Source organism: Brachypodium distachyon, chromosome 2, assembly GCF_000005505.3.
Source record: "Brachypodium distachyon strain Bd21 chromosome 2, Brachypodium_distachyon_v3.0, whole genome shotgun sequence".
Taxonomy (NCBI): domain Eukaryota; kingdom Viridiplantae; phylum Streptophyta; class Magnoliopsida; order Poales; family Poaceae; genus Brachypodium; species Brachypodium distachyon.
Window position 1 is genome coordinate 38072120 of NC_016132.3, and position 23248 is coordinate 38095367.

The following is a 23248-nucleotide window of genomic DNA, read 5'->3' on the forward strand; positions in this document are numbered from 1 at the left end:
AGTTACCAAGCTCGTAATTTCGGATAGATATATGTCACTCAACTTAATTGATGCTAGTGATTGTTGACACTAAAAATAATTGGTTTTGCTATTATTTTAGACGACTGAGAAATACAGGTTGACAACCGTCTGATCTAACCATTGAGATTCCTTGCTTTGGTGTAAATACAAATGATGAGAAAATTTAAATCGGATGGCTCTGGTCTCAAAGTAACTATATTTATAAGTCAACTGATAAATAGAAACTAAAAAACTAATACACTGTGCTCAAGCATACTTGTCACCTTGATGTCAGCTAATTTGTGAATGTTTCTCTTTCGATCGAGCATTCGAGGCTTCGAGCGATGATCGATACTAATCTTCTATTGCTTGCATACATGTCTACGACTCTACGAAGGTGACCCGTCATTTTCCAGCATCAATCCCTTGCTCCTTCGTCCCAACCATAGGTGGTTACTCGTTAATTATTCCTACATGGTCCTATATCAATTCCTTTTTATATACCCGCAAAAAAAAAGACCCATGGAAGGCATATGGTTTTCTTAATAATTGAACTAAAGAAACAAAATAGCCTTAAATTCTGAAAATTTCAGATTTATGATTTGCTCTTGTAAATTTTTTAGCAAAGAATAAAGTACTCCAACTTGTAACAATCTACTCTCATCTTCTTGCAACGTAGCCAACAGTTTTGCATACGGCCAAGAGTTTTTGGTATCTATATGGATGTATTTGTCTCCAAGTGGCACTTGTTGATCTGGACTACGTAGCTAACATCTAGACGTGGATGGGTCGCAATGTCAAGAGACCAATGCTAGACCGCCCATTGTTTGGTACTCCTGACAATTACGGATGTGCTTCAAAAGAACTTCATTTAGCAAAATTTCAAATTAAAAATGTATCTGAAAAAAAACAATTGGTTCTAAAATGTGCCGCCAAGATGATGCAAATTGTCAACTAAGCAGAAAATAGGTACTTGGTTCATATACGGAGAGTACCTGTATATGAGTATGAACCAATCGAGTAGCAATCTAGCAGAGCATCCTGGAATTGGGAGCCCAAGTGAGTCTGAACTCTGAAGAACTCGATCTGGATTAAGCCAGTAGCTGAACAGTATCCATTTTCGGAAAGTGGGCACAAAAGCCCAACTCTGATGGAGGAGCACCGGATCTCGGGAGACAAATGGGGTTTCCGACCAACCAAATCAAACTTGTGCAGGAGTGTACAACTGCACCGAAAATTAGTAACCCGAGTTCCCCCGTTGGTTTTTAGAAGGAAAAAAAATGCCGGTATACATTTTTGGGTGTAACTGGGTTGAGACACAGACTTTAAAACATAAAAAGCCTTACTAGTAAACATGCACCGTTCTCTTAACATATAAGAATCTGAAATTAGAAACAAGATATACACTTCAATCTGAAATCCTGAAAGACCTGCAAGTTGCTTCTGCTATGCTGATCGACAGTAGTTAGAAAAATATATGCTTGTCATAAATGTACACTTGCAAAAAATTTGGGTACACTTGATCATGGATGCATGCACCGGATCGTACAATGTGCTATTATTGTGTACAAACTGAGAGTTACTTGTTGATGCTGTACATGCACGTTGGATTGGATCCGTATAAGCAGGTTGGTCCGTGCAATGACCTTAAATAGGGAGATAAAAAGGAAAGCACATCTTTGCTTAATTATTATTTTTGAAGACATCTTTGCTTAATTGCTAGCAAGAGGTAGCTATGATCCTAGCTAGCTTCCACTCATCATGTTATCAGGCTGCCATGTTAGGTTAACAGTTTGTATATCTCTTTCGATCTCTCCATTTGATTAGTATGCAATTATCTTGGTACGCTAATTAACCAAACAAAATTAGCAAATTTGATTTTTAAAAAGAACAAAATTAGCAAATTAAGCCAATGCAACTAACCAAAGCATAGGTGGAGAACAAATATTCCTCAACAACTTGAGATCTTCAATAGTTGACCTTTTTTATGTTACACATGATTTGTTCAATAGGTGGAGTAGTGTTTAGCTAGCCCTTAAGCTGCAGGTAAGACACGATCACATGGGCTGATCATCAAAATTGACCTCTCCCCGGCCAGAAAGAAGAAAAAAGAATCACAATCGATGGAGAGAGGTGATCCGTCTTAATCCCACCACACTCTTCTCCCCTTCTTCCTCACAAAATATCTAATTAGTTTTTGTTGTTGATTTGATGGGTGATGATTAATTATCACTTTTTGCTGGTGGCAAAATGTACTCAGCACATTGCACGCATATATATACAAATTGTTCTAGTTTTACACTTATGCCCTTGCCACCTAGTACTCATCTTGAGTACTGGAGTTCTTCTCAGTTGATCCATGTGGCTTTGATGCTGAAAAATTGTACCGCTTGTCAATGTTCACTTGCTGGGAACCGACAAGTGGAGCCCCACACCCTTGTCCTAATGTCCTAACACTACGTGGCCACTATCTGCACATGGAATCTGATGAGTGCCAAGGACATGCAGGATCTTTGCATCAAATTCTCAATACGACGATGAATTTGATGGATGGCATTACATTCACATGCAAAGTCTTTGCATCAAATTCTCAAGAAGTAAATTTTTTATTGGCTGGGATTTTGTTTTGATGCAATGAACTTAATTATCGCGTGGATAGCATTCATGACATGAATTCCTTTCGAATCGGAAATACATGTTCGTCAAGTCTCTGGTTTTCTAGCCTGTGCAAGAGACCCGAACTCTTTTTTCGCCCTCCAAAATACATGTAAAATTCTTGATCTCTTGGGTCATATATACATGCAGGCCAAGTTGGCAAGACAGTACCCTGCCCTGCAACCAAAGATGCCTCATGCCCCCACCGGAGTTTTCTTTTCAGAATTCAGATGCCAGGACCTCCTAGACTGGTCTCCATTTTGTCACATACTTTTTGCACCAAACTTTTGGGGCCAGTTTCTTGATCACTTTCTTGTGCATCTGCAACTCTCACACAGAGAAGACACAGACACCAACAAGAAAACAACGGTACAGTAGTACTACTAGGCACTGGCACCATGGAAGAAAATAATCTGCACCTCTGAATTCCATCAACAAAAACAAATCCTTTCTTGTTTTTCTTTCTTTCTTTTCCCTGTTAGTTAGGTTCCAAGTTCCAATCCCCTACCAAACCTCATAGATGGCCTCTCCCTCTCCAGCTCAGAAAATGGCTTTCCCTTTGGGTTAAAGGCAGTGGAGGAACAGGATTAATTAGTAGCAGCATTAGAAGAAGATTAAGATTAGGTCTAGAGAGGGGTGTATTAGGGAAGGAGCAAAGCAAGCAAGCAAAAGCTGCAGCTCACCTACTAATATTCTTCTGGGCTATACTGGCCTGCCTGCCTGACACATCTCAAATTATCCAATAATCTGGAATCACCTGCTGTTAGATGTAATCTAGAATGTACCCCGTCCTCCATTGGAGGCGCCAGCACCACTGTGCAATAGTATTGGCAGAGGCAGCAGTGGATCATGTAATTTAATTGGAGCGAGTGAGTGGGAGACTGTACAGTTAAATGTGGTATTTTGGATGCTCTGGAGTTAATGAGGTTTCTTAGGTTCTTCAGTTCTTGGCTGCTTGCAAACTGATCTTGTGGTCAGTTTAATTTCTTCACAAAACCGGCCTTGGAAAAAAAAATAGAACCTTTAGGTTAGGTGCCCCAGTTCCAATCCTTTAATTAAGCAAGAAGCCAAGAACAGGACCAGTTTTTCTTGAAAAGCTAGATTAGGGCCGCTATCAGTTTTGGTAAGGAAATCTTAATTTTGCAGGATCCATAGTTTTTTCCCACACAAAATATGGCCGCCAGAATTGTTTTCCATTTTATGAAAAAAAAAATTGATGGCTTTTTTTGGGCTCATACGTCTTTCAAAGAAACTTAAGGTTCCGGTCCTTCGACGTTTTTATATTCGTTTATTGTTTGATTTGTAGGATCATGACCCTAAAATGAATAGAATGACTTATACGATGTTGTCAATATGGTGACGGGTCGCTCCGTTGGCGTGCGGGAAAGAAGGCTTTCCTCTTAGTTGATGAAGGGCAGTTTTCACCCGTTGCTTCATATTTTCTCTGCAAGTAGGCAGAAATCTCGCCGGTTTCTCGGAAAGAAAATGAGTGGCTACTTCTTTTTACCAAACAAACTCCTGGGAAAATTCAAAATGACAAGACTCTAATAAAATCCCACATTTTCTTGCCCTTACCTTCTTCAGAAACCCCCAAAATTCCCTGCATTCCAAATTACTACCCCAGCTGCTAGGTGTTGGTTCCTCAAATTTTCACCTCAGAAGAATCTCCAAATGTCGGCACTGCATCAGATCTCTGTGATCTCAAAAAGGGCAGAGCATGCCTGATTTTCCTGAACTCTCGAGTGCCAAAAACAGAAGCAGATTTCACATAGAAATCCTGTCAGTATAAGTAAAAAAACTGCTGAGGAACAGACAGACAGGCAAGTCTCACCGCACACACAGAAGCAAGCAAGCAGTCATTCCTCCCGCCCTCTTTAAACGCACGCTGCTCTCCGTCGCCAACAACCGCCCCCCAAAAAACGCCATTTTCACTTCACCCTCAAAGCTCCAAGAAGCAGAAGAATTCACCACAAGACCTTCCATTCCAGCTGCCCTGATCTTCTTCTTCTTCGCTGAGGAGAACCCCACCACTAGGCACAAATCTTGGTTCTGATCTAGGAGGAGGAGGAGGACTGCCTCCACATTTATGCCTGCCCCATCTTGAATTCTTGCTCGCTTTGCTTGCTCCATCCACATTGATTGATTCGGCCTCGTTCGTCCTGGCGTCTGGAGCTTCTTCGTCGGTGGAGCTCCGGCTGTTTGTGAGGGGCTTGATTTGATTTGAGGAGGTTGGTTGGTTGGTTTGATCTGGATTTGGATCCTTGGGCTTGATATGGGGACGGGGGCGGCGGCGGCGGCGGAGCGGCCGAAGCAGGCGCAGCGGCGGGGCGGGCACCTGTGGAAGAGGGCGCTGCTCCACTTCTCGCTCTGCTTCGTCATGGGCTTCTTCACCGGCTTCGCGCCCTCCTCTTCTTCCTCCTGGAGATCCAGCGCCGGCGGCGGGGGCGGCCTGCACCCGCACGGCGACCAGCTCGCGGCTTCCCGCGTCGCCGTCAACAGCGACCAGCACCTCCGCCTGCCGCCGCCCTCGCCCGAGGGCTCCGCGGCGGCGGGCGGCGGGGGCGCGACGGTGGACCTGGACGACGACGAGGAGGAAGGGCGCGGGCCGAGGAGGATGCTGATAGTGGTGACCACGACGCGGGGAGGTGGGGAGGAGCGGCGGCGGCGGCGGCCGGAGCTGCTGCGGCTGGCCCACACGCTGCGGCTGGTGCGCCCGCCGGTGGTGTGGGTGGTGGTGGAGCCGGCGGCGGACGCGCCGGCCACGGCGGAGGTGCTGCGGGGCACGGGGGTCATGTACCGGCACCTGGCGTTCCGGCCCGAGGAGAACTTCACGACGGCCGCCGCCGAGGCCCACGCGCAGCGCAACGCCGCGCTCGCCCACGTCGAGAAGCACCGCCTCTCCGGCGTCCTCCACTTCGCCGACGCCGCCGGCGTCTACGACGCCCGCTTCTTCGACGAGATCCGCCAGATCGAGTGAGTACTATTACTACTCCATCCATTTTTTTTGCTTCACAATTTTATCTCATTTGCTTTGATTAATTGCTCCTTCTTGCTGTAACCTTCCTAGATTGCCAATCCGCAAGCTTCTATAGATAGCGTTGATTTTCTTGATGATTCCTAAGAAGGAATTAATTTCAACTTAATTTGTTTCCCCACATTCGGTTCCGAGCTCTGCTTGACTTGATCCCCATTTCCTGCTTGCATACGGTTCTTTCAGGGTGTTGAATCCAGGTGAAAGTTTCTTCAGATTTCAGTTCTAGATCATTAATTTCAGATTTTTGTTTAGGTACCTCCATTTCTTAATTTGGGGTAGTAGTAATTTCTTGATAATAAATGGTTCAGTAGCCGTGTAGTTTGGTGCGAGTATAATTGAAGGCACGCACAAGCTGTCATTAGCAGAATAAGATCATTGACCCCTCACATCATGAACATTTGCAAATGCTGAGGGTCTGATGCTAGGGGTCAATTATTGGATCTACCTTTACCTCTTTAATTATTCCCTTCCTTCCAACAAACCAGTATGCTTCTTTTGTAGATTTATAAATTGACAATCTTTTTTTTTTTGCTTTTGCATACGCTCCAACGACCAAATTGTGTTGCAACCACTCCAATTAGTGGAGTACTAGTTTAATTAAGACTTTCAACGTGGCTCGTGAGTCATGAGCAAAGCAAAGCTATAAAAAACAGCAACAATGATTAGTACCCCGTAGCAGCACCACCTAGCTATTTGCTCGCTGACATGCGGGCCTGTCCCGGCGCTAATCTGACAAAACACATATTGAATGAACTTAATGCATGCATTGAATGTTGCGATGTTGATGCTCCCAAACATTGTCGCAAGATGCATGAAAATTTTGGCTAAAAATATTGGAGGTAGTAGAAGATAGTAACCGTTAGGCCATGGCCATTGAACTCCAATAAAAGAAGGGGCCATCTGTTGCTTTCTCTGACCCATGAGTGGCCATTTGAAATGCACTGCCAAGTTTGCCTACCATTTTGGGTGCAAATTTACAGCAACGGGTTAGCTGCCGCCAGCTGTTTGTGGAGACATGCACATGGGGAATTAGTGCTTGAATTGATGAATTCTGTCAAATAAGCAAGAAAAAGAAGTACAGTTTTTAGCCGACACTAGATGCTGATCATTGGTTTCTTGACCGAAATACCTAACATGGTCATGCATTTTCCACCATAGCTGTACTCCAATATTGTGATTCTGGTGTCTATCAGCAGCCACAGAATGTGACTAGTGTGTCAAAGTTTGTTTGCTCTGAGCCTCTTAAATCCAGGTCAAACATGCCGTCTTTGTTAGATCTTCGTTTGGACTCACTTCAGGAACCAGCAAAAAGGCCTAACATTTGACCTCCCATTTAGCCTTTTCTTATCCAGTCAAACAACGTTTAGGGATGCTATTAGAACTGTAAGATGCTATTGGATGCAAAGTAAATCTTCCAACATTTGGCCTTCAACAAGAAAAAAATAACTCAAATATTTGATTGTCCTTTCGCTTTTACTTTTCCAATAGTACAGCATCCTAATAACTTAGATAAATACTTCATGAAAGAAGAAATAAATCCTTGTCGTTACTATGGTGCCCCAATGCAACTCATGCCATGTGAGACCATGCTATTAATACTCCCAGGAAGAACAATCTTTTTTTGGTTGAGGGGAACATGATGAGATGAAAGTAACCTCTTTTTTTTCCAAGCAAACTTTTGCTGCACCACCTCGCCATCCACAGTGTTTTTATTCTTGTAGAGTTCCTCGTGATGCGTGTACATGTGGCCCCTTATGCTTTTCTGGCCGCTGGCTGCAGCACAACACAAGAGAGCTGTTTTTAGCATCAGACCCCAGATATTCTTCCTCCATCTGACCTGGAGTGCTTGTCCCAGAATTTACCGGTTACCACAAATGAAGTAGAGTACTGCAAAATAGTTTGGCATGGGTTTTGACCATGGTTAAATCTCTCCTCCCTGTTTAACTTGGGATTAGAGTTAATATACTTGTTTTAGTCCCAGGTGACTAAAATAGTAAAACTTGTGTACTGTCTGCCTGATTACCCAGAGAAGACGGGTACTTAACCTAAACTGAATACATTATTTACAATGATGTTTGACCATACAATATTTTTACATCGTGAAAAGGTGTGCTCAATAATGTTTTGCACGCGTGGTCAACGATTACCTCATCCCCTAGTTTGTTTGATCTAGCTTGTTCAAGGTTGGAATTGGGAACGGATCCATTTATTTCGCTATGCGTCACTCGTCCGCATGTGCAGGCAAGTGGTGGCTGTAGTCTATTCCCACGTATGGTGAGACAGCTGCATGCAATAACTCACTCGCCTTGTATTGTGTTCCTTGCCTAGTGTCTAGTGATGGAGGAGTGAGATGAAGTTTTAGAATACTAGTCTTTGTAATGGTGCTGTCAACAAGGCAGCATGTGGAAGATGTGCAAATGGACATAGGGTGACATATCTGTTCTCCTTCAAATATCTTAATTTGAGAGGATTCTGATTTTCAAATCTAACTCAACTGGCTCACACATGTTTAGTGTCGGTGGAGCCTAATTCTGTGCAAGGTTTATTTGTACAGCTCTCTAGATCAAAAGTGCTCTGTAGATCATAAACTACTGACCAATCAAGTGGACATTGACATATTCATAGCACTAGCTCTTTAAATTACTTCCTCCGATCCTAAATTCTTGTCGTTATTTGAACTAAAACCACGACAAGAATTTAGGGTCGGAGGAATACATGTTTGCTACTGACCATTCGGGAATATTTGCTTAACTGCATGTTTGATGTTCTGTATTGGTTGAAATGGACAGGGCGTTTGGCACATGGCCAGTGGCAACGATGTCTGCGGGCGAGAAGAAAGTAGTGGTGGAGGGGCCACTGTGCAGTGCGTCGAAGGTAGTCGGTTGGTTCTCGAGGAACTTCAATGACGGAACCACCCGTACAGTGACATATAACACAGAGGCTGACCTGAATCCTGCCGGGGCTGCTGGCACGCGAGCACACACCATTGATGTATCAGGGTTCGCGTTCAACAGTTCTATTTTGTGGGACCCTGAGCGATGGGGCCGACCAACATCATTACCGGACACTTCACAGGTTAGTCCACTCTCGATAATGGTGTCAGCCTAATTCTTTTTATGCTTTGTGAATGCCAGAAAAAACAGTGCATTCGATCCTAAATTAACAGTGTTTTAGCCTGATAGCACCGCAGTTGTTGGCCAGGCTACACACAGCATTTAATTATAGGACTACAAATTCGGCAATCCTTATCTAGACCATGACCGCTCTAAACAAAAGAAGTGTGGAATTTGAAGATCTTATTAATTGAGGGACCGAGTCTGAGACTAAAATAGCAAACCTCCTAAAATAGCCTACCTGCTGTTGTCCTTTGAAGTGTGGAGTTTCAATTGGATATTTTTATCCATTTTCAGTTTATATGAGATGCAACTATCTTCAGTTTCAATTGAATATTTTTATCCTTTTTTTACTCAAAATTACACAAGTCAACCAGATAAAGCAAATCTCATTCTATCAATTGGTGGAAGGGCATTTGCAATTGCAAAGCAATATACATCTGACAGATTGGTGCAATTAGTTTTGTACTCTTTTGGACTTAATCGCTTTTTATTTTGAAATTAACTGAGCAATTTCTTCAGGCAACAAAACCTTGTAGTCAAAAGATGTTTCCCTAATTTGTAACGAGAGTAATATTGTAGTATTAGATAAATCATCTTGACTTGCTGACAACTATCCAGTTAAAAATGATTCCAGAATTCTGTCCTGGAGTACTTTTGAGAGGGATTTAGTTGAATGGTTAACTGATGATGCATGTCACGGTTTCTTCTCCTCCCTGCCTATGATGTGATCCTATTTTAATTTACTGCCATGGTTGCACAATTATCGACTTTCCTTTTGAAGTTGACTGCCTTAGTGTTACCAAATTACCAACTTCCATGTCAACAGAATAAAACAGTGGACATATGGCAATTATATGTTCGCACCATCACTCTCATGCACTCATTTCTTTAAAAAATGTTGATTTTGATTTTGTTGGTCTCACCGACTCACCTACTCATCACATCATCCTTGAGTTGCATCCCACTAGCGAAACTGAAAGTCTGAAAGCTGCACACACCACAGAACCAAAATACTGATTTCTGATTGAAACAAGATAACGAGGCACCTTGATCCCTCACCAAACCCTTAACTCCATCTGTCACCCTGCCAGCTAGTTGCAAAGATCCTATTTTTCTTACCACCTCAACACATTGGCAAAATCCCTTTGGAACCCAGTGTTACAGCGCGATACTCCATTGCGAGCTTCAGTCAGGACCATGAAGTTGATGCTGATGGCACTATATTCTTCGTCCACTTCTCTCATGTGCAACAAACTAAATAACAGTTCTTCGATGGGGACGCCTGAAAGTATCATTTTGCTTAGCATATTCCTACCATAACCTACCAATTGCTATTCTTCCTTTTTTGGTCAGCTGAACTGCTACTCCCAGCTAATAATGGACATACTTCTTTTCTCATGATGTGGTTGCAGGATTCCATCAAGTTTGTGCAAGAGGTGGTGCTAGAAGACAGGAATAAACTGAAGGGTATCCCCTCTGACTGCTCCCAGATCATGGTGTGGCAATATACTGTTCCTAGCCCCATTCCTCTAAAAAAATCGCCCCCGAAAACTCACCATAGAAGGTAGGGAGGGAGTGAGAGGAAACAAGAGGAAATCTTCTGCAGAAAGACGATGCGAGAAACAAGAAGAAATCTTCTGCAGAAAGACGACGTGAGTTGATGTAAATGTGGCGAAAACAAGAGATAAGGGAGAGAAGATTGCTTACACCGAATTCCTTTTTTTTCTTTTCTTTTCATTTTTGTTCTTTTGGGAGGGGTCATGAATTATCCTCGGAAAATCTTCCCCGCCCCAAGCAATAGTATTTATTCAGATTTACATTTATGATTCTTTAACTCGCGACCGCTCCTCTCTTCCAGGTAAAATCTTTTCAGAACCCCTCCCCCCTTTGTGGAGTGCAATAATAAGCTGTGTACAAGTGTGGTAAAAAGAAAACTGGCAAAATGCCAAACACGATGCTTTCCAGAAATCTGAGCCCGCTCCCAGAAGAACACACGTTCAGAAAACAGCTCCCTTTGTGATTCTGGCACTGTCCATGCCAAGCAAATTTAAGGATCGGAATTACTTGACGTTCGATCTTTTTAAGTTTCGATTTTATACCAAAACTGCAGCGAATATGTGGATGTTATCAAGTGTTGTACTCTCTCCGTCTCAAATTAAGTGACACAAATTTGTATAAATTTTTATGCAAATTCATGTCACATGTTTCATGACGGGGAGTATTAAAATCTGTATCAAAATTGGAGTAGTATCTCAGGCAGAGCTCATTAACTGAGGATGTATAGTTTGCCCACTCAGCTGACAGGTGGCAGTAGCATGTCTGGCAGTGAGATCCACCCATCCATCTCAGCATTCAATGAGTCGCATCGCCCAGATCTACTATACGAGTGAGTGAGTACTCCTCCATTATTATGGGAGCCTGGTTGCTCGAGCTTTTCAGCTGCCATCGTGTCATCTCACACTCAGCAGTCAGCATTCGAGCCGACAAACCTTTCATGTGTCGGCAGCAGAGTCCCTGCCTGACGGACTGACACTGACTTGCGCTCATGATGAATCCCGTGGGCCATGGAGGATAGATGGAGCAATTTGCTTGGGCTGCATTTCGAGCCCAGTCATAACTTAACGATCTGCATTTGGGCCGAGACGAGATGGGCCGACGGATCGAGCGGTCTCTCACCCGCTGCGGTGGTTGGCTCATGCGGCGCAGTAAAATCTACAAGGTTAGTTCAGTTTATGCAGATTTGGTTTTTTACCGTTTCATCACCGGAGATTTGAAGAAACATAAAGGACGATGCAAAATACGCAGTTAGAGAAGTTTGCTTCAAAGATTTTTGACGTAACTTTCGGTTTTATCCGAAATCTTTGTTGTCTTTTTAGTTTTTTGATAGATGTACTTTATTCGTTGAATAAATAAGGCCAGATCCTTGATCTAAAAGAAACAAAGTTATAGATTTCCCAGAAAAACCAAAGTTATAGATTGAAGTATCATCGTCTCAAAATCGGATCTAGATTGCAAGTACGAAACACACAAAAATCAACAAATCATCGCTAATACCCGTACTACACATGGTCGGTTCTTCAAAGGTTGACTGTACTACAGTGGTAGATCAGGGCTGCACTGCAGGTCGCCGCCTGTTGGTGCCCTGCTCCTCCTCCGTGACATAGCCCAAGAAGATCCGCCTCATTTCCTCCTGCATGAGATCTAACTGGGCCGAGGCCCAAACCGAAGCCCGTGTACCAGGCGCCAGCACCAGGCTGCCCCAAGTTACGGGCCGTTCGCTTTCATCGGGTCAATGGCGGTGTATTTTGGCCCTGTTAAATGCTCGTTTCGGCCCACATAAAGCCTCTCTATGCACATAGACTGGTGCGTCAAATAATTTGGGCTTTCTCTCCATGACGACGCGAAGAAAATAGTTTAACCGAGACGATTTCTCAACAAAAAAAAGAGTTGAACCGAGACGAGTGGCAAGATGGATCGATGGAGTTCCATTTTTAGTTCGTGGTATGCAAACCATTCGATCGAGTCCCCCAACGCAAAAATAACATACGGAGTAAAATAGAATAATAATAGATTGAACGAGTTCACGAGGCCGGGTAACTATTGGTTTTGCAGCGGTGCTAGTTCACGGGGTATATATATGTAAATGATCCATATTTACATCTGCACGTACTTCTTCGTGACACGTACAGTACGTACGTGACGTCACTCGCTGGACGTGCAGTAATAATTTAATGCCCGTGAGAGCTCACGGTATATACACTGTCCATGAATACACAAGTACGTAATGTCTCTGGTTGTGTGTATGTGTGTGAGAGAGATAGAAAGGGAGATGCGTTCCGTCTCCAACGGGAAAGGGATCGAAAGGCGAAGCAATTAAAGGTGGAAGGAAATTAACGACCCAAAGCAAGCAGTGACCCCTGCCTGATTAAGCAACCACTTATTACTGGCAAGTTGCGACGCTTTCTTTTTTTTTTATCATAAAGGTGAAAACGCCCCCCTACCTGCAAATACTATAGGAACACTTGAGTAGTACTTTAATCTGTTAGCAGTTCTTGGTTCGGAATCGTGTCACTTTGTCTCTAGGTCGTCCATCGGTTCAAAATCAGGTGGGAAGGAAATTATTGTACCAACACTTGGCTTCATGAATTGGGTTCGATAATTATCAAGGAGCATTATCGAACGCCACTTGTCCATAATGCTCCTTGATCAAGTGGTATGCATAACTGGGACCAGTTATATCGATAATTCTTTTGAAAAACTTAACTCATGACAAAGCTAAAAAACATCTTATATTCAGAAACCGGAAATGGTAATCACCGGCGATTGCGTCAGTGTCGTTCATCAGGGAGCGATTATGTTCCTCTTAATTCACTGCCCCCGGCCTGCCTCGTCGCCTTATTTACGCTCCTCACAGCAGCATGGATGGCTTCTCCGTCGGGTCCTTCCTGCTTTGTTGCCAAAATCCGCCTCACGCGGCCCTGATCATCCTGCCAAAATTCTAGATAATCTAACTTTGTCCTCCTAGTTAATAAGGGCTTTCACTCTGAACAATGCCAAATTTGTCACGTCCATCAGAGCTAATTTACAGTTTCAATCCAATGTGTAGAGCGATGCCAAATTCCCTCTTAGGTGGGACCCAGTGCTGCCAAAAGTAAAATTAGAAAATGTCTTTTCTCTCATCTCTCACCGGCCATTTATCCAAGTACCAACCACTCAAGCTACAGCAACACACCCAAAAAAACCAATTTGACACCGTGATTTGGCTTTCATTGTGGAAACTCTCAATAGATTATTTGGGCCGGTTGACATGGGTTGTCCATGTTCTGTCGAGTAAAGCAAGATATTTTCTTTCTTTTTTTCTTTCAGCATAGCTTGTACATAAACCCTTTTTCTACCTAATCGAACGGACTGTCTTCTGTATTTTCCTTAAAAAAAAGAAGAATCCCATGCAAGTCAGAGAATCCCATGATCAAGAAGAGATTAATTATGCAGCTGTTTAAGGGGGCGCGTTTTAGGCTGTCGCTTTGCAACTCGTGACAGTTTTCTAAATTTATCTCTGGTGGGGAACACATCGAAAGGCACACACTAGCTTGTGTATATTCGACCACCATTAAAATTTTGAAGTGTCGGTTTGACCATGATTGCTAGTGTTGACCTTATAGTTAATGTATGTGTCAGGTCATTGGAAAATTAACTATTTATTGTGGTGCAGTTAGCTAGAACTGCTTACTTAATCGAGTATCGTTATCTTCTTCTCTTTTGCGACGACAAAAAATAATTAAGTATTGTTATCCATATAAGTAGCATTACAAAGTGATAAACCTCAGGTTGTTGATATCACTACACAAGCATAATACAACAGAAATTATTATCCGGTGAACTATATATGAAAACCAGGTGTAGAAGTTTGTAAATAAAACACAATATAGAGGAAATAATAGAAACTTTCCCAACATTTTTGTAGAATTTGAATATCAAGTAATATATGTTTTCTCATACATAAAATTTATATCAATATATTCGTCTTCAAAAGTTCTTGCTAATAATCCTAGTTTCATATCATAAGTAACATATTAATATAGTTATCACTGATCAAAGTCTTGTCTTAACGACTATCATTTTAGGACCCGTAAGTCCATGAGCAGAGAGAATTATTTGGTGTGAACCTATAGCTAGCTGGAGAATTTATGATACAAGACTTAGGATTTAAATTAGTAAAGTTTTCTGCCAGCACAACACACATGCATGTGGGAGCCAAAGCATGAACAAGAAAGAGAGATATAAACAGGTGTGATGAGTTGGCATAATGTTGAGATATGATCGACCAAATAATTCCCTGCCACCTAGGATGCTAGGATTTATTTTGTTCATTCATTAGCAGTGCCTCTCTTTTTTAATTTTCTCTGGGGGAGAGAGGATAGATGCACATCATTGGTGGTAGTTACAGTCCTTGAACACACAATTATCAACTAACCACTACATTTACTAGTATAATTTATTTGCATGTTGTACATCACCATAATTTGAGGTTTAGAGAAATTATGACAAATGCCATGTGGCAAAGGTCGTATATAGTATGCATCCCTATATATACAGAAAGAGTTAGCTTTGAAAATTCAATGTTGACACTTCTTGGTTAGTTGATGCAGGTCCTCAATGCCAGGTTGTGAAATCAATGCATGTATCTCTACAGGTGATCAACAGATTGGGATGTACAATCCCACACCATTTAAGTTAACCTAATTTTAGGACCATTATCTCTTACTGTATTTATTAAAAGAGCTTGCATTTTCCCATCAATTATGTTCCTTCAAAAAAAGAAGAAGAGGCAAGTCCTTAAATTCCAGATTCCAGAATTTATTTGCACCAGTATCTTGGGTCTCCCTGCAGTTATAGTTATCTCCAGTGACTCATGATGCAGTAGATCCCAGTCAGGTTTTAAGTACATCCAAAATATAGCTAAAAGCACCCAAGCACTCAGTTCCAAAATATAGATAAAGTTAAGCCAATTGCAGATGCCACTCCAATTCCAAAGCTGTTTCCAAGCTGTCCAATTCCAAAGTCACAAAGAGTATATCAAATTGCAACAGTCACCAGGCAAACGTACACAGAGCATCCTTCTGTGGTAGTACCACTTCTTCTCTTGTCACTCCCAGCTGCTGCCTTCCTGTCAGTCCTTGGCTCCAGCTAAAAATTCTCAGCTCCTCCCTCCTCCATCCAACCTCCGGCACCACCACCTCCCACATGATTGCATCCTCCTTCCCTGGAACAATTCAGCTGTCCTCTCACCACCACGCCAACCTGACACCTTCCTGTGAGTTAGTTGCTCCCCCACCGCACCGCACGGCACCGGAGGAGATTATTTGCTCTGCTCACCTTCTTCTTGCTTCCGCAGGAAGATCCATTTGGCGGTGACTTCCGCAGTAAAGTTGCCTCTCTTTTGTGTTCTCGTCGCGGCATCCCCGTGGGACAGATCTGGGAGGGCAGTTTGAGCCGCAGATCTGAACGGTGACCGTTTTTCTTGGCCGAGGATTTTGGGGCCATGGGCAAGAAGGGGAAGTGGTTTGGCGCCGTCAAGAAGGTGTTCAGCCCTGTTTCCAAGGAGAAGAAGGAGGAGGTAATTTGTTTCTTGGGTCTTGGAAACTCTCTCTTTCATGGGGGGTTTTGGTTTGATTTTAGGTTTTGGCTGTTGTAATTTTCTTGTGGGGATTCATGAGGATTCGCAATTTTTCCCCCTGAATTGCAAATGGTCAATTACTCCAGTGCATTAATTTATCAGCGATTTTCCAGGCAATGAAATAAAGATCTGGGACGTTTCAGATTGAATTTGGCATATAGTTTTGGCTATTACAGCAATCTATTCCATGCGGTTTCTTAGTTTTGATGGCTTGTCCACTATATTGTGCCGACAAAGATTTAGAGTTTCTAGATTTTTCATTCATGGTTACAATTGGGTTGCCATGTTTGGAAAAGTTTTTTCCTTTTTTTGACTTGCAATTCACTGATTCGAATGGAACTGCTGTCAAGATAATTAGATTGTCGAGTACTTTTACATAAATGTTGCAATTGTGTTGTTATACTATAACTTTAAAGTGAGTTGTGATCACAATCCAAACTTTGCCTTTGAAATGGGCAGAAACTCAGGAGGAAATTTGCTGCAAGCGACTCGAATCCACCAGATCTAACACCTTCAACTTCCTTGGAAGTCAATGTCTCGGCACTGCCTCCTCCTCCTCCTGCTGTTCCATCTTCTCACCAAACTGAGGAGGTTAATGTCCCTGAAGCTGAGCAGGAGCAGGAGCAGAGCAAGCATGTTACTGTGGAGGCAGCCCCTGCTGCCCCCGCACAGTCATCATCGGTATTGCCACCTGGGGATGAGCTCGCCGCAATCAAGATCCAGACCGCCTTCCGTGGTTACCTGGTAATGTGACATCAGCTCTTGAAGTTAGCTACTTTATGCCATTTGGAACTATGCAATGCATGCCCGTTTCTTGAAATGTTTAGAGAACTCAATCGCGACAGTTAAACTAGTTCACTGTTGCTTTCATTCATAACTATGTATGCTGTAAAAATACTTTAAAGGCGATCGCACGAGTGTCTATTTCTGCTGGCCTCTGATCCGGTGTTTGTCATTTTTGAGGTTGGAAGAACAATTCTCATATTATTTATGATTATCTCTCCATACCAAAAAGATTATGCAAGCAAATATCTGTCGGTAGGCATCATCAAAAATTTCTCTTATCCTGTTCTGAGGTTTTGGTATTGGCAGGCTGGCAGCTCACCAACTCGCAACTGGTAGTTGAACAGTTGCTGTTAATTCAAAGTGAGAACTGTAGTATAGTAGCTATTTACAATTCATGCATTTCACAAGTTTGTGTGGTAAATGAGCTTTTATGGTTGAAGAAGTAAGTATTCTTGCCAAGTGGAATTCTCTCCCTACTCCTTAGGGCCTACAGATCAATCTTGCCAAATATTTTAAAACATTCCATCTCTGGCAGTTGGTGGCAGCCACCTTTCGCTTTCATTATTAATTCTGGTTATTTATCATTTTTCCGATGCTGATGGCTTTGTCTGTCTGGCTTAGTGGTTAGCATGGGCTTCAATTCAATTTGTAGAGGGGTTAGCATATTCCATTTGGAAAACACGATACTGATTTATATTGAAATTTTTTGAGTTACTGAATAAGAATTTTACTTCAACAATTCAACTGCACATGTGTTGAGAGCCTGAGAGTTTTCTGTCAATATTATAATGCAGGCAAGGAGGGCATTACGAGCCTTGCGAGGCCTTGTTAGATTGAAGTCATTGGTCGAGGGAAATTCTGTTAAACGCCAAGCTGCAAGCACTCTGCGGTGTATGCAAACTCTGGCGCGGGTGCAGTCACAGATACGTTCAAGAAGGCTGAAGATGTCAGAGGAGAACCAGGCACTCCAGCGCCAGCTCCTGCTGAAACAGGAATTGGACAGTTTGAGGGTAGGAAGACAAATCAAAGCCTTTAGTAAAATAACATTTCATGACTTCATGTTCCACTATTGTCCACTAAACTCCCTAGTGCTACTATTTTTTTATTTGTTTTGCGAAAGATTTTTTCTTGACGAAAGATTTTTTCTTGATGAGAACTCCAATATCCAGAAGTATCCTCATAAAAAAATTATTCAGAAGTATTGAGGCAAGTCTGATAGGCAATCACAATTTTTCATTGAGAAGACTAAACATACTCCTTTTTGTTGACTATACCAGATGGGGGAGCACTGGGATGACAGCACTCAATCCAAGGAGAAGATTGAGGCAAGTCTGGTAAGCAGGCAAGAGGCTGCAATCAGAAGAGAGAGAGCGCTCGCATATGCATTTTCCCATCAGGTAGGAATTCCTGCATTTTAAGAACAGATGTCAATCTACATTTCATCTAATTTGACAATGGCACTCCTAAATTGTTTCAAAATGTATACATTGCAGTGGAAGAGCAGTTCAAGGTCCTCCAACCCAATGTTTGTAGACCCAAACAACCCACACTGGGGCTGGAGCTGGTTGGAGCGCTGGATGGCAGCAAAGCCTTGGGAGGGTCGCACTGGGAATGACAAGGAAAGCAACATTGACCGCGGATCAGTGAAGAGCATAAGTTTGAACCTTGGAGAAGGTGAGATCACAAAAGCCTTCAATCGCCGAGGCTCCTCCAAGCCAGACAAGTCATCACCGACGACTCCAAAGCTGACTCGCCCAACCTCCCGGCTATCCCCTTCAACACCCTCTGCCAAAGTGACACCAATAATCGTGAAGAAGAAATCTGCCACACCAAAGAATGGGCTTTCGCAGGTGGACGACGACGCGAGGAGTGTGCTCAGCGTGCAGTCCGAGCGACCAAGGAGGCACAGCATAGCCACCTCTACAGTGCGGGACGATGAGAGCCTTGTAAGCTCCCCATCAGTCCCGAGCTACATGGCTGCCACACAATCTGCAAGGGCCAAGTCCCGCCTCCAGGGCTCACCGCTGACTGAAAGTGCAGAGATCCCGGAGAAAGTAGTGTCTGTTGGGTCGGCCAAGAAGAGGCTGTCATTCCCAGCCGGAAGTGCGTCTCCTGCGCCAACGAGGCGGCACTCCGGCCCTCCAAAGGTGGAGAACCTGGTGAAGGACATCGCCGAGACACCACAGCCAGTGGCCTTGGCGGTCAACGGCGGCAACAAGTGATTCATACAACAAGTGGCAATCCGTTATCCTCTGATAGTGGAACCCGGTCGAAAGATCGTAAGGAAAAAAAATACAACAACTGGCAAGAGGAGCCATGGATTATGCAGATATACATATTTCATCCATGAACAAAGTTTGGAGTTACATCAGATGTATGGATTATTGGCATTTATTATTATTTTGTCTTCATCCAGTTATGTCTACATTGTTTGCTGTAGGAGAAGATTCTCAGGGCCGTTTGTCGGTTCATTTCATTTATGACTCAGTGTAAAAGCAGTTTCAGTTTGTCACCGGGACCTTTGGTGCTTGTATGTAAACAGGTCTTCTATTTATGCGAGCAATATATTTCTTCCATGTCTTCTGAAATCCCCCAGTGTACTTGTCGTTTCAGATTTTTGCTTTGATCATCAGCAATGATTTTTGCTTTAGTCTTTCAAGCCCACATGATAGAAAATTCCAGTCAGTTTCAAAAAAAAAAGGGTCAAAAAAAATTCCAGTCAGTGGTTTTCTTCATTAGGACATGAACACCTGTTACCTAGTAGATGGGGTACAAGAGTAATGGTCCATATGCTGCTGCTGTCCAATGCTTTGTGATGGTCCATACACATGTATATATGCCAGAATCTGATCGAAATCCTCTCCCTGTTTCTCCAAACAGAAACAGAGTTTAACCTTGTAGGATACCTGACCATGTTTCAGAGGGGATTCCTTTTATCTTCTTAATACAATGGAATGAAAGGCACGGATACCGAAAATAACAAGGGCATAACTTGATGTAGACAACAAAAACAGCCAACAACATATACTCATGCATTAATCATAAATCCTTTCTCCAAGCTCTAACAAGTTCAGTTCTTCATCAGGCTCTAATAACAGTTCAGCAAGCTCAGTTCACCCGCAATCGCAACAAGACGCTTGAAAGAAGCAGCAGCGCAAGCAAACAAGATGCATCATACATTTTGGATGGAGATTTCATACATCCTCATCAAATCACTTAGAAGCTCTCTTACATACAATCATAATTGTTTTTCCACATGATTGGGCAATTGCAACATTGGTTTCCACACACATAAAAGGAGAACGGAAAGATTGGCATATATTACAATGCAAAGAATAAGAGTACTTTATTTTTCCAGATAACAGGAGCATAGCTCAGCTCCCCGATCTCATCACGAATCAAGAACAGTATTTGCAGCGAAATCAATCATGCCAGATTGAGTCTCCAGTAGCATATACATATATCATGTTCTCAAGAACAAAGTTCACCATGTTTAAGAAAATAGCTAGGTAACAGAAACTACTGCTTACTGATGAGAAGAATCCTCATTACATGATTCATTGCCATTGTTCGTCATGCCCAAAGGTAGAAACTGAATTCTCTGTCGTGCAGCTCATGAGAAGATGATGGAGCTTGCATTGCAGGTATGGTCACCTAATCCTTTCCCATATTCCTTTGTGCATCAGCACAACTGTAACATTCCTTATGTGGCTAATCTTCATTACATCTTCGCTGCATTCTTCTGAATCTCTCTTCAGCCGAAGTTTCTCTATCAGCTCTTCCGATGTAACTTCTCAAGACCTGCAAGATGTTCAATGCCATCAGGAAGAAACTTTAGCTTGGGGCAGAAGCTGAACGCTAGTTCAACGAGGTTTGCATCGCACCCTCTTCTATTCCAACTTTGTTGAGTTGTGCCGTGCCCTCTATGTGTAGGAACCGAAGTTTTGGAAATGACCCTGCAGCAAAATCCAACTTCTTCCCTTCAAAAGCCTTTGTCAGCTCGAGAAATCGTAGATCATGTAATGCATACAGAGAGGAAAAGGATTCCTCGTCAATATTGGAGAATCCCAGGGTCAAGCGAGTAAGGCTATTAAGGTGTGACCAAGAAGAGAAAAGCTGAGGCATCGATGTTTTTTCTAGCTGTCCTCCCAAGGAAAGCCAAGAAAGGGTTGGAGGTAAATATATACCTTCCAGCCGCAGCACCTCATTGTCAGCTGCAGCAAAGATTTCTAGATGAACAAGATGGTCCATTTTCGTGATAGCATTGCTCAAGTCAGCAGAGTGCTCACACCTCACGTCGCAGACACTGAATGTTCTTAACTCTGTCAAAGCTTCAACTTCAAGCAGAATCTCTGGACTGGCTTTGACACATTGAAGAGCACGCAGTCCTGCCAATTGCCGTAAGCCATTAGGCGCCTTGACTCCACCGATACCTCCAATATCCATTGTACCAATAGTACATGCATACATGTATCTCAAGTTTTGAAGTTGTACAACATTGTTCGGCAAACACGACAGCTTACTGTTGAAAGCATCCAAGACTTCCAAGCTTTGCAACCTCCCCACTGCTTCAGGAAGTCTTTCGATGCCGGTACCTCTAAGGCCTAAATATCGCAGATTAAACAAGTTGAATACCTCATTGGGCAACATTTTGATACAAGTACCATGCAGATCCAATGTGGACAGCAATTTTGATGATGTTAGGATAGGCTTCCGCAAATGAAGACTATCAACATTGATATAGCTACCAAAAACATGGAGAGCACGGAGATGTGATCCACCAGACTGGCTCAGCTGTTCAAGGTTTTCACCCTGGACCGATATGCGACGTGTGCCCTCTATATAGAATACCCCATGAGAGCCATTACAAACTGTACCAAAGCATTCCTCCTTGGCTTTGTTGCGGGCAAGAAGACGTGTAACATCATGCAACCGACAGCATTTCAACCGTCCAGCATGATTCCTCTTCACTACCTGCAGTAGGCTTCGGTTCACAAGCTCAGTCAAGTATCCCTCTGCCACTTCCTCCAATGTTTTGTTCTCCTCCTTTTCCCTGATAAATCCTGCGGCAATCCAGTGCCTCATGATTCTCCTCCTCTTTATTTCATAATCTTCTGGGACCAATGCACACTGCAAGAAACAATTCTTCAGATCATACGGAAGGTCTTCCAAGCTGACCTTTAGAATCATATCAACATCAGGAATCACATCTTTCGCCAACTGCGAATCCAACCTCCTGTACACATTGTCCCATTCAGCGGGTGTTGGAGGTTTGCAGGAGAGTAGGCGGCTTATGCATGCAATAGCAATAGGCAAGCCTTGACACTTCCTTAGGAACTTGGAAGCCAGATCCAGCAACTCAAAAGGGCACTCTTTATCATCATTGTTCCAAAAGGCTCCATTGCAAAATAACACCCAAGAGTGATGTGCTTGTAGCGGTTCCAAGTGAATCACACACTCTCTGGTTGCCAACAATGAAACTTCATGGTTTCTTGATGTGATAACAAACCGGCTGACACAATTAGCCGGAAACACATTCCTTATCTCCGACCACACTCGCGGAATCCAAACATCATCCAAAACCAAGATGAATTTTTTACCCTGAAGGTGCTCATTGATTGACTCTGCTAGGCTTCTCATCTCGGTGTTGGCGCCATCAACTGCAATGCCGAACTCTGCAGCGATCTTCTTCAACAGATCTTCAAGCCGGTAACTCTCCGACACGGTTACCACACCGCGGCATCAAAATCAAGCTTTACAGTGTTGAGAAACCAGAGTGGTCTTACCAACACCAGGCATCCCCCAGACAGTTGTGATCTTGCTCCCCTGTTCCAAGTCTTCATCCCCACCCTTCAGCCACCGCACCAATCTCTCCTTATTCTCCTCAATCCCCACAAGATCCTCATCCCTGGTGAAATGCAAAGCTTGATTGGTCGATTTGGAAGCAGACCTGCCCATCTCCTTGGGGATGGCGTAATCCTTTTTCCTCCGCTTCGCATCCTGAAGCTCAAGCCCGATCTCCTGGAGTTTGGAGGCCAGCCGGCGCCAGGTCCTGATGTGATTTAGCCGCTTCTTCACCTTGGCGGCGAACCCTCCGTGCTTGTCCCCGAGCAGCTTGTAGGTGAACTCGTCGACGACGTCCTCGATCTGGAAGGCGAAGCCCCTGATCTCCTTGACGAAGATGCCGGTGGTCTTGTCGGTGTCCTTGAACCGCTCCGCCTCCAGGAGATACGCCTGCATGCTCTCCAGCTCCGACTTGGACTCACGGATCTTGCCAAACAGATCCTTGAGGGCAGAGGCTTCCTTCCAGAGCAGCGACGCGCCGAAGATCGCCGCCTCTTTTGCTAGCGCCGCGCCGAGCTTGACGACGAGCGACCCTACAACAGCCTCCGCCATGGTCGAGGCCGCTGACCGAGAGTCAGAGCTGAGGAGACACAGGTTTGACTGAGGAGTGCTTGCTTGGTTTGCATCGGAAGACTT

At 43.5% G+C, this 23248-nt stretch overlaps 2 protein-coding genes and 1 pseudogene across 3 annotated transcripts; 2 read left to right on the forward strand and 1 right to left on the reverse strand.

Moving 5' to 3' along the window:
- The first annotated feature begins 4453 nt into the window (after positions 1-4453).
- On the forward strand, positions 4454-10708 carry LOC100831545 (probable glucuronosyltransferase Os05g0123100). Its single transcript, XM_010233493.3, has 3 exons — positions 4454-5628; positions 8479-8764; positions 10218-10708. Exons 1-3 carry the CDS (start codon positions 4928-4930, stop codon positions 10371-10373), a joined length of 1143 nt encoding a protein of 380 aa, XP_010231795.1. The 5' UTR covers positions 4454-4927; the 3' UTR covers positions 10374-10708.
- A 4711-nt stretch (positions 10709-15419) lies between these two features.
- LOC100831847 (protein IQ-DOMAIN 1) lies at positions 15420-19356 on the forward strand. 2 transcript variants are annotated; one of them, XM_003568993.4, is made up of 6 exons: positions 15420-15619; positions 15701-15922; positions 16442-16726; positions 17563-17778; positions 18046-18165; positions 18262-19356. In XM_003568993.4, exons 2-6 carry the CDS (start codon positions 15848-15850, stop codon positions 18988-18990), a joined length of 1425 nt encoding a protein of 474 aa, XP_003569041.1. In that variant the 5' UTR covers positions 15420-15619; positions 15701-15847; the 3' UTR covers positions 18991-19356. The 2 variants fall into 2 exon arrangements, with proteins under 2 accessions (XP_003569041.1, XP_024314224.1); XM_024458456.1 differs by having other exon boundaries at positions 15420-15922.
- A 587-nt stretch (positions 19357-19943) lies between these two features.
- Positions 19944-23248, reverse strand: LOC100832144 (annotated as a pseudogene).

Bases quoted from the DNA above. Each gene is read 5' to 3' on its own strand.
- LOC100831847 (XM_024458456.1), top strand. From the start codon at position 15,848: ATGGGCAAGAAGGGGAAGTGGTTTGGCGCCGTCAAGAAGGTGTTCAGC. The intron at 16,727-17,562 runs GTAATGTGACAT...ATTATAATGCAG, and splicing joins CCGCCTTCCGTGGTTACCTG to GCAAGGAGGGCATTACGAGC. The intron at 17,779-18,045 runs GTAGGAAGACAA...TGACTATACCAG, and splicing joins AGGAATTGGACAGTTTGAGG to ATGGGGGAGCACTGGGATGA.
- LOC100831545 (XM_010233493.3), top strand. From the start codon at position 4,928: ATGGGGACGGGGGCGGCGGCGGCGGCGGAGCGGCCGAAGCAGGCGCAG. The intron at 5,629-8,478 runs GTGAGTACTATT...TGAAATGGACAG, and splicing joins GACGAGATCCGCCAGATCGA to GGCGTTTGGCACATGGCCAG. The intron at 8,765-10,217 runs GTTAGTCCACTC...ATGTGGTTGCAG, and splicing joins CATTACCGGACACTTCACAG to GATTCCATCAAGTTTGTGCA.